At 31.5% G+C, this 16,269-nt stretch overlaps 1 protein-coding gene across 6 annotated transcripts in view; it reads right to left on the bottom strand.

The window, feature by feature from the left end:
* Nucleotides 1–16,269, bottom strand: part of Mctp1 (multiple C2 and transmembrane domain containing 1) — a 569,946-nt gene that overhangs the window by 204,083 nt on the left and 349,594 nt on the right. For 4 of the 6 annotated variants that reach the window (XM_074077064.1, XM_074077065.1, XM_074077068.1 and 1 more), the window contains exons 6-7: nt 12,550–12,588; nt 3,974–4,033 (exon numbers count right to left, since the gene is read on the bottom strand). The exons of 1 other annotated variant lie outside the window; for it this stretch is intronic. In XM_074077064.1, the coding sequence (XP_073933165.1) occupies nt 3,974–4,033; nt 12,550–12,588 (99 nt within the window). The remainder of the gene's footprint in view (nt 1–3,973; nt 4,034–12,549; nt 12,589–16,269) is intronic. One more of the 6 variants, XM_074077066.1, reaches the window with a different exon arrangement.

Below are 16,269 nucleotides of genomic sequence, written 5' to 3'. Positions count from 1 at the left end.
AGTAAAAGTAGTCAGCTGCTAATAACTATTGGCACATATTATTTAGTAAAGCATATGAGAGTTTACTGTATTCTATAATAAATTATCATCTTATGTCTCCCGATAAGGTAGCACACTGAGAACACATCTGTATTCTCAGTCCAGTTAATAAAATGTGTTAATTCCATTCCTTATAAAACTGGATTACTAATACTAGGATACATTATATTAGTCTAGATCTTGATTTAAAAATAAATCAAAACAAAAAATCTATGTAGATTTTACTTGTGACTAAGGGAACTGAGTTATACCAATCTTCTCCTGATATGTACAAAGAATCCCTGGCTTTTGTTATCCTGGATTTTATTATCTGTGTAAAACCTAATCCTTCCAAATGAGACCCAGACACTGAAAAACCGGAGTGAAAGATAGAGTTTGTGTGTTTACAAATAGCTATGTGTGGACTCAGCTCTTTTCTCTATTTTTAGCACAAAGGTGGCATGTGCTTTTATTTAATCAAATGATCCAAGGACCACTACAAAGAAAGATAACGACAGCTAGAATAACTGTTTTGTGCTGCAAAAACTAGTGTGTGGAACAATTATTAACTCAATCCCAGGCACAGGCATGTTCTGTCTTTTCCTTTTCCTGCAGAGTTGATTCCAGTGAATTGCACCTGGATGATGAAGTCCAACAAGTAGATTTGTTCTGCAGTCATCCACCTTCTCAAAGTAGGATTGACTTACAGAAAGCCTTCCCAGTGCTTTGTGCAGCCTAGTATAAAGTGTCTCCTCTAACAACAAAGCTTCAATCCCTTTTTTCTTAGAAGATGATTCACTGGCACTGTAATCCTTACAGAAATTCTCCTGGTTTTTATCTTTAAATTTTTCTTTTGTATATTTATTGCTTCTTGATACAATTTGCGGTCCCAGGAGGTCATTTATGTTTACTTAGATTTTTTAACTATCTTTACTAACATTAACTGTGGCCAAATAAAATTTCTTAAGCTTGTACTATATTCTTCAAGGCATATACTAATAGAAAGTTACTATATATATTTTAATTTCATTGGATTGTTGAAATAATCTACAAATTTCTATCATTAAAACAAGAAAGAAATGATGGAGACCTTTTCTTTGGAAACTTTTAATTAAAATTTATAAGTAGTTTTGAGAGTCTTATTTTCATACTTTCAAAGGGGAGTAATATTTGACTTTTTCAGGAGGTACGTAATATATAGTTGAGTTGTTCAGAATGTAAGTGCTTCTGTACAGGATCACATTCTTGTTTTACAAATCAACAGCTCTTCTTAGTCTGCAGTCTTCCTCAATCACACTTCTACTTGATCCAACCATAAGGCATGCTCTGACGTAAATCCACATTGTTCTGTATTTTTCTACTTACTCTTCTTTGCCTGTCATAATCCTTTCTTCATTTTAATATTACATTATCTTGGCATATTCCATCCTTTTCCATTTAAAAATATTAAAATTTCTCTTTAATTCACTACAATATCCTGTACAATGGTTTGTTCAATTAACTCTGTTATCAGAAGCTAGCTGTCTGCTTAGTGGAGATCTCTAGAAAGAAACATATGTATGCTAGACATTTGAAAGAGTTTCTCTAAGTAAACTTCATTAATGGGAAGTTAAAAGTCTTTAATAAAATTCTAACTTAATTAAAGTAATTCAATTTGATTTCACATATTTTTTATTATCTTCAAGAGAAACATGGTAATTGCCACATCTACTATTTAATAATGCTTTGTGTCCTAAGATGAATTATAAATGCTATGTCTTTGGAAAATGAGAATATCTGTATCACTTTACTCTTTCTATATTTTGCTCTTATCACAATTAAGATATAGCAAATAGCACTAATATTCCAGCTAAGCAAGCTCTCACTAATATTTAGTTTCATTACTGTAACCTGTTTGTTACCTTTTGAAAACATGTATTGATTCTTACAAATTAACGTGATAAATTTTTCTTAAAATCACATCCTATTTAACTCACAGAACATATGCACACTCTTCATGCAAGATTTTATCTGAGCTATTTAGGGTTTTGTATATATCTGAAAATGTCCATGGGAAACCTCCTTCCACATACATCTCTAAAACCTTCATCAGAATACCAATACTGTTCAAGTAAAGAGCTATGGGTCCAGTTATCAAAGCGTCTTTTGAACATAAAAGGTGAGATAATACTGATCCAAAGTAGACTTGATCACTGATTATCTGATTGTGTAAATGGGATGTCAAACCCAGCAACTCTTCAATAAAGGAGCAGCTATATTTATATGCTGCTTTATCAGCAACTTAAAGTGAAACCTTACTGCTGCAAGTTCTTCAGACTATTTATTTCTATGGAATTTGGAAAGAGAATACTGGTCCTAATCATATCATCTGGATACTTCAGGGTAATGACATCACTTCTTTGGGCTTTAATTTCCTCATGGGTAAAACAAATGGCTCCATGGTTCTGCCTTTTACTAAATTTATTTGTTAATCCTTTATTGTTATATAGCAGAAAAAAGATGTTACCACTATACATTGGATAGAAAAAGCTATCTTTTAAACCTACACATTTATTGTTCTAAAATCCGACAGTTCAAGAGATTGAGAAAGATTATCAAAGATTTTTGAAAGAAATATTCAATCAAATAGAAAGCACTGATAAATGGAAAATACTAATTTAGAAAGAGCATAGTAGAAAGATGTTGAATGAGCCCCTTGACAGGGAAACTCTGAAAAAAGTAGTTATAGACTTAGTTCTGGTGGCAAATCTTGACTTACAATGACCAGTCTGCATGTTTTGCTGCACATAGAACAAACTTGGCATGGAAGACCCCGAATACTAATCTCAGATAAGTGTGCTTTGTGAATTTGCCATATTTGTGGGTCATAAGAAAACAGTGAAATTTTTTTTTTGGCAAAAATGCCATTTTCTATTTGAGGTTATGGAAGGATTTGAAAGCAGTCAGCCTTTGTGCTCATGGACAATATATAAACATAAAAGAACTGTTATTCTTTCAGCAAAGATACAGAAGACCTCCAGTGAAGGCAGTAGATTGAAAGGAAATGAAGAGGCTGTAATCATTCAAGTGAGGTCACAATAATAAAAGACTGCAAAAAATGTGTGTGTTGGAGCAGGCAGGGGATGAGTAGATGTGCTTGTACTTGCTCACTGGTCAGTGCCTGACTTAATCTGGAATCTGCTTAAGAAACCCTGCAACAAATGTTAAAACTCTAAAGAAAAAAGGCAATTTTCTGTAATCATAAATGGTTTGAAAGCCAAGAAAGGAAAGGAGCAAAGCCCTTAAGAGCGTAACATTTTCACTGTCACATCTATTGCTACATAACCATGTCCCAGTGTGAATTTTCAAAGAAAGAGGGAAAGTCCTAAAAGCAAAGTAGTACTACTGATAAAGCATGTTGTATATAATGCAAAGTTATAGCAGAGAAGAATGGAGGACAGAGATCATAATGTTTAAATCAACAAAGAGTAAATTGCAATGTCATTTAAAACTAATCTGTGGAATTTTTATTTTGTCTTCATTTAAATCAAAAGCAGGGTTGATGTTTTCTAAATCACAGGTTGATTTTTCACAGAAAGAGCACTGACTATCTAGCATAGATCTACTGTGTATATTGCTTAAGATCACAAACAATGAGTTCAATATCATGGAAATATATGAAGTTCTCCATGTTTTCAAATGAAGACCTGGTAGAATGGCTCAAGCAGTAGAGCGCCTGCCTAGCAAGTGTGAGGCTATGAGTTCAAACCCCAGTACCACCAAAAACAAACAAACAAATGAAGAAATAAGTCAGCTGCCTAGATGGCTTAGAATAAAGTTAATGAAGAAAGCAAATGAATACATAAATCTGGGAGTCTATTTTAAGAAGTGCTGAATTTCTTAATTTGCATTTAACTTTCAAAATTACTATCCAGAATAAAAAAATAAGAATAACATTAAAGGATTTAGACATTACCCTCCAAAAGAAAGACTTCACAGAGAAATAAGATCCAACCACTTCATTTTCTGAGAGCTCCTAAAAACAAACAAATATTTAGCTAATTTTTGAGAAGTTTTTGAGAATACTTAATATTCAAAATCAAAGCAAACAAGATAAAAACAAACTAAAAAATCAAAATTATGTATATTGAAGAGACTTTGGATATTTAGAAACTAAAGCTTTTTCTCTTGAGTAAGTTGAACTTCTGCCCTATTCATCTCTGACACGAGTGGTAATAAAGTTTAGAGAGGATTATTTCCATATTTTTTAGAGTTCACTTACCTCTTTTTTCTCATGTATTAATTAATATATCTTGGAGCCTGATGTTTCATTACAGAAAGTAGAACTGTTTAAGCATATGTTAAGATTTTGAAATAAAATTAACAATACTTGTTCCTTTTAGCAACACAATCATGTTAACCATAGATCTTGGGAGCATTTGAAAAAAATGGTAGAAGTCTTTTTAAACATGTACCTAGTAATTCCTTACAAAAATTTCCTAACATAAGACAATGTATATTATAACAAATATAATATAAATGAGCCTTTCAAAAATAATTTTAAAAGAAATTAATACTGAGAAAGGTAACTATTGGGTTAGAAACAAAGCAATGGATTAAAATTGGGTATTTTATTAGCTAAGCCTCAGGCTTTTATAGAGAAAGCAATTCAACTTTGGAAAATAAAAATATAATTTAAAACAGAGCATTTAAAATTACATTCTTCTTTTAAACTTTAAAGTTTGCATTCTGTCTTGGGTCTCAGTTATGGTAAAGTTAAAGGAAACTGATGCATATGGGAATCTTCAGTCTGTGACACTGTGATGAAGAAGAAGGAATCTTGCAATCAATAATCTTGATTATTCTGATTTTCTGTTAGCAACCAAAATTGCAGAAGTCTAGCACTCACATGATGCCCAACACATAGTAGGTGCTCAATAAATTTTTGTTGCTTGACTGTTAATCCCTTAAAGTAACATTTTATTAAGAACATATAATCCTTATAAGTATAATAAAACTCATAATAGAAAAAAAATGAATCGAACATTTTAGACTTCTCAGCAATTTGAAAGATTTAAGAGTAGAACTAGAATTACATCAGAGATTGTCTATGCAACCTACCTGTGCTTTTGAAGTCTATTTCTCAATGAAACTAACTGCATTTTTCCAGTTTGCTTGCTTAGAGTTTAATTAGGCAGCATTATTTGATCAGAGGTCATCAGGAAAAAGACTTCATTTAACATATATATATATATATATTTTTACCAGCACTACAGAGCAATGATTTGCACATTTACAACTGTGGTTTTCGTGTGACACATTGTCATATCAGATTCTAAACAACAAAAACATCATTAAAAATAGATTTACATTTGGATGTCAGGGCAGAGACTTTAAGTGGAATGATAGCTGTCATTCTTAATGCTATCCTATCTTTTAACTGAAAGAATCCTCTTCCAGCTTTTAGAAAAGTTCCATGGTTTTCTGTTCAACTGCAAATTCCCTTGAGTTTGATTTGTAATTATTTTTGATTAACTAGCATATTTAGCTCATGTGAAAACTTTGAAATATTGTATTTAAAAAATTAGTTCTTAGTCTCCTCATACAAATAATTTCTTTGTATATAGCTTAAGTTCATAGCACAAGTTATATATCTAAAGGAGTTTTTACCTTAATGCAAAATGTGTTAAGGCAACCTTAATGGAGATGAAATTTTAATGCTAGACTCTAGATAGAGTGAATATTTAAAGGTATGATTAATTCATTTAAAGTTTTAATGTTCTAAGGTGGCCAATATGTTGCTCTCCAATCTTCCTTAGTTAGAGGTAGAGGGTGTTGACCTAATCATGTGCCTAGCATGCAAAGAGAAAAAGAGATTCATAAATTTAGGGGGTGAGATGGGGTGTTAATTTTAATGATCAAGATTTAGGACTTAGGTTGCTCTGTAAAAATTTGAGAAATAAAAACATGAACCACATTTGGATCCACCAAAATCCCTAGGCTGCACTTCTCATGCCATGTTTAATTACTTCTGTCATTCATCAACTAAAATTTATATTTCATTTTACAACCCATATTCTCATGCAAATTTAGTCCTTTATTTCAAATGAAACAATTTCATTTTCTTGTAGACTCTGGTGCCATTTATTGCTCTGCATGGGTATGAAATTTACAACAGACAGTCAAGGCTTTCCTTTCATTAGAGTTTATAATGATAACAACAACAAAACACCTGGCATTGTAGTAATAAGTCCTAAACAAAAGTGTTTATTTTCACAATGAGAGAAAGAAAAATGGAATAAGCCATTCATAATTCCAGAGAAGACTTGGTTTAAATTATCATTGTACATATTTACTTATATTTCAGCCTCCATCAAGACAAGATACTGAGAAGTGAGGGAAAATGCTATTTTAAAGGTGCTAAAATTAAAAAGTAACATCAAAAGAAAGCAGAAAAAAATCAGAGACATCAAATTGATAAAGGAAAATCATTGAGTTTATTCTGAAAAATGGAATGTGGAATTGTTTCTACTAAGGTTTCCTACTTATTAAAATAGTAAAATTCTTTGGTAGTGTTTTATTTAGCTCAATTTTTGCCTTCAAAAATCTAACATACTCTAAAAAAATTCCTCCTTGAAGAATGGAGGGAGCAAATGTAACTAAGACATATTGTAACCACATATGTAAATATCACAAATTAGCCTCCTGTACAACTATTACATGTTAATAAAGAAAATGAAAAGCAATTGTCCTCAAAGATAATCTTATTATAAGCTTAAAAATTCACTATATTTTAAATTTAAAAATCTAAAAGATATTGTTTCATCAGAGAAATAAAATTAGAGGATATGTTTTTTCTAACAAATGAATATGATACAACTTTTCCACTGTACATAGAATCATATAAATCTCTTAAGACTTTGTCATCAGCTGGAACAAGGATTAGCCATCAAAATTTTTTTAAAATACTTCTTTAATAAAAGAAGTATACTTCTTTTATTAAAGTATTTTATTAAAATACTTTTTTTTATTAAAGAAGTATTTTAAAATTAGCCTTAAGAACAATTTTTAAAACTAGTCCAGTCATATTAGTTCTCTGTTGACCAGTCAGAAAGGATCATGGAAACTGGGTGGCACACTTGTTACCATACACATGTCAATAAACATAGTGCATGTTATTGTAAATGGGCAATTCTTCAAAGACCAAAACAACCAATATAGATTTGAAACTGTGAACAGTGAGATTTGACTGTGTCAAGGCAGCTGGCATTCCTGATTGCATAAGTCTGCTTTTACATGAGCACAACTGGCTTTTATCAGTGGTATTTGGGGCATTTAAGAGATTAAAAATTAAGTAAGTACATAAGTAAATCATCTACATAAGCTTTCCTGGTCAGACCGCAATCACCGTTCATCAAAAACCATGGCTCTCGGATACTTTCATCCTTTTAATAGACAATATTGACTAAGCCTACTAATAGTTATGTGAGCTAGAGTCTTGGCAACAGTGTCCCCACAAAATTACGAACTGTTTCTGTTGTGGAAATTTAAAGTACATTAAAAATAATAAATCTCTTCCTAGTTGCATTCAACTTAACATTTATCTATCATCTATCTATCTATATCTATCTATCTGTCTATATCTATAATCTATCTTTTAAAATTAAGACTATGCATATCTGTGAACCAGTCCTTAGTTCCATTATCCTGAAGTCCAGTTAAATTACACATGTATGCACATGAATAAATGAATAAAAAAAATAAATTAGTTCTCCTTACTGACTAGCCCAAGAAGGACTTAGGAAGGATGTTGAGAAACTTGTTGGCATACTTGTTAACAAACACCCAAAATGTGAAAGTCAGTCAGTGATGATACAATGGGCATCACAGACCAGGAACACAGACATTGTGGAATTCGTCCTCGGCTTCATATTACATTTTGTCCTTTTGCTTTGTACCAATTCATCCAGATTTGCTCCCAGAAGGACCCACAACATTTTAAGCACATGAATGTAATGCCAATGTTATAGCAAATCTCTGTAGTTATGAATTATAATGCATAAAATTACAATTTTTTTGTCCAAGGGGAAATGTCAAACAACAAGGAAAAATTTATCTCAATATAAAATTTAATAATGGTTTCATACATTTTGTGTGACTATCAAGTATCTACTGGCATATCTACATTTTAAAATAAACTTACACTGAATTTCAGGAGTTTGGTTAACTGGGATAAAAATACATGCTCTGATAACAGAGTGGCTCATTGCTGTTCACCATTTGTTCATTGTTGCACTTTGGAATCTCAGAAGTCTTAAGTATGAAGATGACTTTATAGTATTTCCAAACACAGATATGGGCATAAAAATAATGGGAAAGTAAGGATTTATAAATAAGATTTTGTGTTTCCTTCAAAAACATGTGAACATATCATTTATCAAAGTGTATTCATACTTATTAGAAATGGTGCACCAAAAAAAAAACCCATTTTGGCCACTCATAGTTGAGAAAGTCTATTAAAAGGCTTTCATTTTTATAGTTTTTTAAAAGTCACCTATTTATTTGAAGTTTTATATAAAGGATGTGATAATTATTAAATAATATCTTTTAAAATTATGCCTGACAATGTGAGACATTTAAAAATTTGCTAACTTGTTTAACCTTCTTTACTTAAGTTAAAGCACTTAAAGTTTTCACTGATGCATTTTTAATGTGTCATCCAAGGTGTCAGATTTAACTATGCCCTGCAGACATGCAGAGTTGACTGTTCTCTGCTTAAATTAATGGTATCTTTTGTCAAAAGTCTTATTAAAATAATAATAAGATAAAATGTTTTATAGTTCATTAAAAATTAGGCAAAGTGATTATAATAAAATCTTTTTAAAAAGATATATTACAAAAAGATGTAAACTGTCAAGTAATAGAGTAGTCTATATTATATTATTTAAAGGACTAACTTATCTTAAAAGAATTCTAAACTGTTGTTTTCGAGGAGATGAATTGCAACATGTACATTCTTATATTGCCACAATAATATTTCTCATACTTATTATTATCTCACTATAACCCAGTGACAAACTCATTCTTCTAGGTACACACACACACACACACACACACACACGCACACACACACATACAAAATGTTGCATGAAATCATAGCTACTTACCATCTGATAGAGCCAATTATTTCATTATTCTTTCATTTTTTGTTTGACCCCCCAAAAAATTATTCACAAAATATATACAAATCTTCTCTTTTGAGCTCATGAAACTTTCTTGATGAATAATTTAACCTTAGAATAAATTATCATGAGAAGCTTCTTCTAAAGAATAAAATATTGCAGTAACTCAAAGCATTACCATTTTTCTGCCAAAATACATTTTGTCATATAAGTGTAACTCTTTGACAGAGATATTATCCAGTTGCCCAAGTTTAGGGAGACATTGATTTTTTTCTCCTAAAATAACATTATTCTATTACTGCTGACTGTGGGGGAGAATTTTAAATGTGCCTGATGGAAAGTGTAGTTGAAGAAAACCAGTGTGAGTGTTTGAAAGGATATTATCATCCCCAGAAAGGGAGATATTATAGAATTTATAACTATGATTGATTTGCATGATATTCAAAGGTAGCACATATTCTACATACTCTTGCTCTTTAGAGGTAGGTATACGTATGTACATGTATTAGGTGATGATACATTTACTTCAAATAATGTAAGTTGATTTTGAAGAGCAATTATGATTTCTGTAACCTCAAGATGGCTACTCTCTCAATGTTAATAGTAAATACAACTTCACAGCATGAATGCCACAAATAATAAGATTTCTATTGAAAAAAAATCTATTGTTGGCAGAGGTACAGCAACCAAAATCAAATGAAAAAAATTCATCACCCAAAGTTAAGATGATGGAAATGACAAGCAGATATTTCAGTAACAGAAAGTTCTGTGCACTGATTTACCTTGCATAGAAGTAAGATATGCGTGTTAAAATAACAATTTAGCATTTCCCCCTGTGTAGTTATGTTACTTTAGAAAGAAACCAAGTCAAGGAGAAAAACTCTGTACTGTAGAGAATCTTGAATAACACTATCTGCTCTATTTAGGTCTTCGCTACAAAATTTTTGATTCTCAGGTTTCATATTCACCATTGGTGCTCAAAGATAGGTTGAGCCCCTACCATAAAAATGCAGGAGACCTCACTTCTATACATTAAGATCCTAAAGAATAAAATGATTTGTGTATATGACTTTGTGTATATGACTTTGAGCATAGTCATATAATATCTATTTCTATATAACTGTTAAAGTATAAATACCTGCATTTAAATGTAGTGCAAATATATTCTTTCTAAAATTTAAAGAAAAATCCTTATTATGATAAGAATCTTTAAAGGAAGATTAAAATAAATAGAAAGGGGATGCATTTCCACAAAATAGTAACACCATAAAATTTATAAAACCTCACAGTTTAGTCAATTACTTCTATTCTCCCAGGAAGCACAGTTTCCTGGAGGAAAGATTCAGGAGTAGTTCCAACTTGGTGGTGTGTCTGAAGAATGGTGGACTAGGTAGTAATTGAAATGTCAAACTTTCTCTGGGTTTTTAATTGAACACTGCTCTTATAATACTAATATAGGTGGATATGGCAAATGTTTTAGGGCATAGTGAAAATTTGAATAACTTAGCAGGTGTTCATTATGCTCTCATAGAAAAAATAACATGACTGAAGTGATTTTAATTCACTCAGCATTCAATATCCCCATTAAATTTTACCAATTTGAAAATCCCTTTGACTAAAACCCAAAAGTAATATTAACACATGTACTAAATATAATCTTCCAAGTATTCAAATAAATGCTGAGTTAGACACAGGGATTCTGCACTGTCAGGGGCAAACTTGAAAAATGTACCAATTTGAGTGTTTAATTGGATTATTAATAATAAAAACTCCAAGAATTTTAGATATAATGGAACAGATATTTATTATTCATTTAAAACTTTTTGTAGATTCAAGAAAAATATGTGGATTTATTTTTACTTAATTTATTAAGTTTAAACATAAATTAAATATATTTTAATAAAGAATTTATTTCAGGGTTTTTTTTTTAAGACAGTCTTATGAGGTAGCCCAGGTTGGCCTCAATTTCATAATTTTCCTCCCTCAGCCTCTGAAGTGTTAGGATTATAAGCATGTACCACAAAACCCAACAAAAAGAATACTTCTATTCTTATTTTATATTACAATAAATTGGATCATTCCCATTAATTAATACTAAATACTATGTAATATCCTATTCTAGTATTACATATTAAATTCATCTGGAAGGAGGATTATTGCTATACTACTTATGGATTGTTATTTTACATAAATATATCACAATAGTGATACAGAATGAGGAAAAATCAAATTACATACCTTTTAAAAAATCCATACACTTTTAATATAAACACTAAATTTAAAGTACAATTATAAAGAAGAAAGTAACACAAATATGAACAGTGCAAACATCTTTTTAAAAGTTGTTCAGTAAAAAACAGTGAATACTGACATATTCAGAGTTTTCCTCCATCAGCATTTTGGGGGCCCTGACATTTTGGTGAGTTATTTTTTGGTCATTAATGATGTAAGAATTGGAGAGGAACTGTATATAAGAAACATTTATTAAAAGAGAGTATAACATTACCACAAATATCAAAAACATTTTAACATGAGTATTTTCTTAATTCATAATAAACTAAAAATGGCAAAATTAAAGAAAAATTTAAGTAATTGCATGATTTGATCAGAATGGAAGAAAAAAGATTGTCATGTTCCAGGGTCTAAAAAAATTCATCACAATTAAAAGGAATACTGACTTTTTAAGTAGAAATTTGAGCAAATGCAATTTTTACAAATGAAATCTGTTTGACTTGTTTCAAGGCATAGTCATAAAAATTCAGCTTTCTCTTGATATTTATCCATGTCCAAGAATGGTACCACCACCGAATAAACTAAAAGCTCAGTTTATATCTTACATGGTGTGTAAGTTAAATGAAGAGTCCAGGAGCCATAAGCTCCTCTCACTCCATTTGATTTCTTGAAGTGAGAAGAGGCACTGCAGAATTGTTCTCATTATATGCTCCAAAGCTAAAATGATACAGTGATTTTTGAGTTTAGAGAACTTCACATTCAGTTTTCTGTGAAGAAAAGTGGTAAGTTTCATGGATATTTCCTCTGTCTTGAGTCTTCTCTGTCCTAGACTCATCATTTTATTCCCAGAGCAGAGTGATTTTCTAGACCCTGTTGTACACATAACAGAGATCAGATGCGGAGAAGAAGGTTGAGAAGTGACCAGAGATTAGCAAGAAGATGATTTGGATGCTCTGGATTGGTGTGATTTCTGTTTATTTAGAAAGCATTACATGATTTGCTTAAAGATTATGGAGAAAAATAATCAGATAGTGATGAAACTCTGTGGAATAGCTTGAAGAGAGATGATAGGGATTTGAGAAAGCAGCTGATAATCTTCTCAACAAGAAAAGCTGAAAGACCACATGCTAAGAATTACCTTACTTGATCTTTTCCAACTCTTCCTCATTAGCATTGTCTGTAAATGAAATAAAGCATTTCATTACCTTTTCACTCCAGTACAGAAGAGGCAGCCATTGTTTTCTAGAGGAAACCTAACATTTATTAGCTGCTAAAACAGCAAACTGTTTCCAGCAACAACTACAGTGAGACAAGAATTGTTTTTCACACACACAGAGCCTGAGAAGCACCTTTTAACATTCAAGCAGTCTTTCTGGTGAGAGTTCATTGGCTTTATTCTTTGTGTGAAGAAACGAAACAGTATATTTTAAATTGGATGAAAAACTTGAAATACCTTTAATTATTGACTAGAGGAAATACACTGAGTTTCATGATTCTTAACTACTTTTTTTTTGGTGGTGGATATTGATGGTGTACTTGACTTTACTGGGTATATAATAATTTTTCTTCAAACACATTTAAAGTCTGTTGCTTTGTTGTCTTCTTAGAATTGTCCCTGCTGCCAATCAATTCTTTTTTTTTGCAGTACTGGGGTTTGAACTCAGGGCCTCACACTTGCTAGTTAGATGCTCTACCATTGGAGCCACCTCACCAGCCCTCTTTTAATTAATCTTTAACTATGTCATAACAAATGCTTCCAATTGAGAAAAATGCCACACACTGTGATGGATATCAGTGCATCTTCCTGCTAAACCTTTAGCTAAAATATACCCTTCAGGCTATTTTGTTTGTGTCACATTAAGAGCTATTTATGGCTAAATGTTTTAATTAAACTTCTGAAGATTTGTGATGAGTGTCTCTTGCATAAACTAAGTCAGAAAGCTCAAAGATTAAAAAAAAATTCTCTCTGCTTAAAAAAATTTCTCAATGAATGCTGACACGTTAACCTTTCTGATTAACCTATTCATCCTGTCTTACCACAGTCTTTAAGGCAGATGAAGTGGAGAGAAGGGAATATTTGGGGCAAACAATATAACATAAAGAAATGCTTGCCATGCTTGTATATCAAGGAAGCCCACTGGTGGCTTTAAGAATGGTATCCCCTTCAGCAGAATTCACTCTAAAGGAGGACCATTTTAGGAACTATTTAGAGATGGCTAACATGCAAAAAAAGGAGAGATTTTAGTTTTATAAGACTAAGACAACCTTTGACCAGAATTTAAAAAATAGAATTATATAGTGATTTTAGGATAGCAAAAAAGAAATTGTCAAAGACAATGACACATTCCTTTTATATGTAGATAATGGTTGTACAGTGTGTATTTTATCAACATACACTGTATGTTAAATAATGGCCAAAACATGGAATAGTAATTGATTTCCCAAGGTTGTAATAATTCTCCCTCCCTTTTTTCAAATGGAACCAGGAAACTGCAAATCATTGTTACCAAATGTCTCTATTATAGAGACATTTTATGTTTTCTAAGTGTTAAGATCCAATTCATTTTAAAGCAACAAATACAATCACTGGGTTGTACAGGTAGACATGTATCAGACATTTGTTGTTGATGTTAAAGAAGTCATTGTCATTGGGAGCAGCGGTACCACCAGCAACAGTGACACCATCTGTTCTTTCATCATCACCAAATGGCATTTGCAAACCGAATTCTTTAGTGGTATGCCATATCCACAAAACTGTCCAATTAGGAATCAGATGAGAAATGACCAACTTTCTCAGAAAACAGAGTTTCAATGGACAGAGCAAGGTAATTCCTAGAGACAATATATGGAGAAAAACCAAGTGAGAACAATTAAGATAAATAAGTAAAAAAGTAAAATCTCTTAACCCATGGTCATTTATCGTCACATTTAGCATCTAAGAATCTTATAAAACTCCGTTCTATAAGAAATGCTATGCTGTAAGTAAAAGGGCTTAGACCAATAGGCAGAGTGAAATCTCATGATAATACTCAACAAAATAACAAGGACTCAATACTGATGGTCAAAATCACATTCCTTGACTCAGAGACACTGCCTACAATTAACCTTCAAGACAAGAAGCAAAATATAGTTCTGATATTTTTCCTGTCTCACAAAATTGGCTTTCTAAACATGCTGCATGGTTTTACTTTTCAGATTGGGAAACTGACACAAACAAAAAGTCAGTGATTTCCCTAATTATAAGTAGGAGAAATTTGGCAGTTATGAGGACCAATTCATTATTATACTGATTCAGCTCTGAAAGTTCTATTTTTAGATACAGTAATTCTCAAAATGGTCCCATTTTTATAACAAAACATCTGCCCTTTTAGCCAAACCTCCTAACAAAGCAATGGGTTAAGTATCTCACACCCAAGTTCCTTTTTTGTTGTTGTTAGCTGGGTTAAGGGAAACACAATAAAAACGAGAAAAAAGTAGAAAAGTTAAAAAGCAAATTAATTTAATAGATTTAAATACTAATACTGTTGTCTTTGCTATGTGTGAGATTTGTTAAAAAGAAAGATTGGGGAATGTTAAAGATAGGAAATGAAGCACATTTTAGAAAAATAAGATTTAATTTTTGCTCTATGTTTTTAACTGCAGCTAAGAAACATATGAATTAGTTCTAAAGGTGTCAGTAACTAATATAGCACAATTAAAATTTTTCATTTGCAACTCAATTCTTTTTGAAGCTAATAAAAAGAATAAGAAACAGAGAACTGTGATCACTGTTAGAGCTATAGAAGCATTTGTTTTTAAGAGATTACAAATCTTCATTTTTTTCTTTCATCTTTTGTTGTGATTTTTACACAGTTGTATTGTTAATGTACATACAAAAAATCACAAAATGGTTAATTCATACAACTTACAAAAATCTATATTTATCCTTTTGTAGGTAGATATTTCTTCAGATTTTGTATACTAATTCTGAAAAATATAACAATTAAGTCAAAGAAAAACAAAATTTTTTTGAAATTCACTAAAGGCCAACTAGGGTCAATTCAGATGTTTCTTTGGGTTTTCTATTTTTTTTTTTTTTTTGCCTTAGCCAAGCAATTTGTAGTTCTAGGTTCTAAGAGAGTGTGTAACACAAATAACTCACTTTTAGTTCACAAATTCTCCAATGAAGAAAGCTGTGGATTGAATTCTGCTAGAAAAAGAGCCAGAAAGAACTCAAACACACCATCAGACAAAAATACCATATATCGGACAAACATGTAGGCACTACACATTTTGCAGGTTCAACAACAGGACATGCAAATGAAACAGAAATGACAGTTGTACCATGCAATGCATCAACATGCTCCCCATGAAGGTTTTGGTTTCTTGTACACACAATGCTGGAGACTTAAAAATAGAGATATCTAAATCTGCTCACATCTGGGGCTTTCTTTTTTTTTTAAAGACTCAATCATGAACTCAATGGAGAAGATTTTAATATTGGCAACTATGAAATACATTTGCTATTGCTCATTCTACACTTCTTAAATTGCTGTAATTAGATATGCATGTTTTTGAGGCTTTAGTAGATACAGTTGGCTGATAGGTTTTCAACATATTCTTCAGTTTTACTGATTTCCAGAAGTGGCAATCCACAGAAAAAGAAATCATCTCAGCTGCAATATTCATGGAATATATTGTCAGTGTTTATCAGTGCATAAAAAACTCACAAGGTAACTGATTTCCAGTTGTTCCCTTCCCGTTTTTCAACACTGCTTTCTTAATGTTAATATTCTATTTCCTACTTGACTGTTAGGACTTGTCTGTTAAAGACCTTTGAGACTCATCTCTCCTATTCTCTATTTTAATACATGTAAAA

The sequence above is a fragment of the Castor canadensis genome, chromosome 6, assembly GCF_047511655.1.
Source record: "Castor canadensis chromosome 6, mCasCan1.hap1v2, whole genome shotgun sequence".
NCBI classification, from domain to species: Eukaryota; Metazoa; Chordata; class Mammalia; order Rodentia; family Castoridae; genus Castor; species Castor canadensis.
The sequence above is the reverse complement of the archived record's forward strand: the minus strand, read 5'-3'. Positions and strand labels throughout refer to the sequence as shown.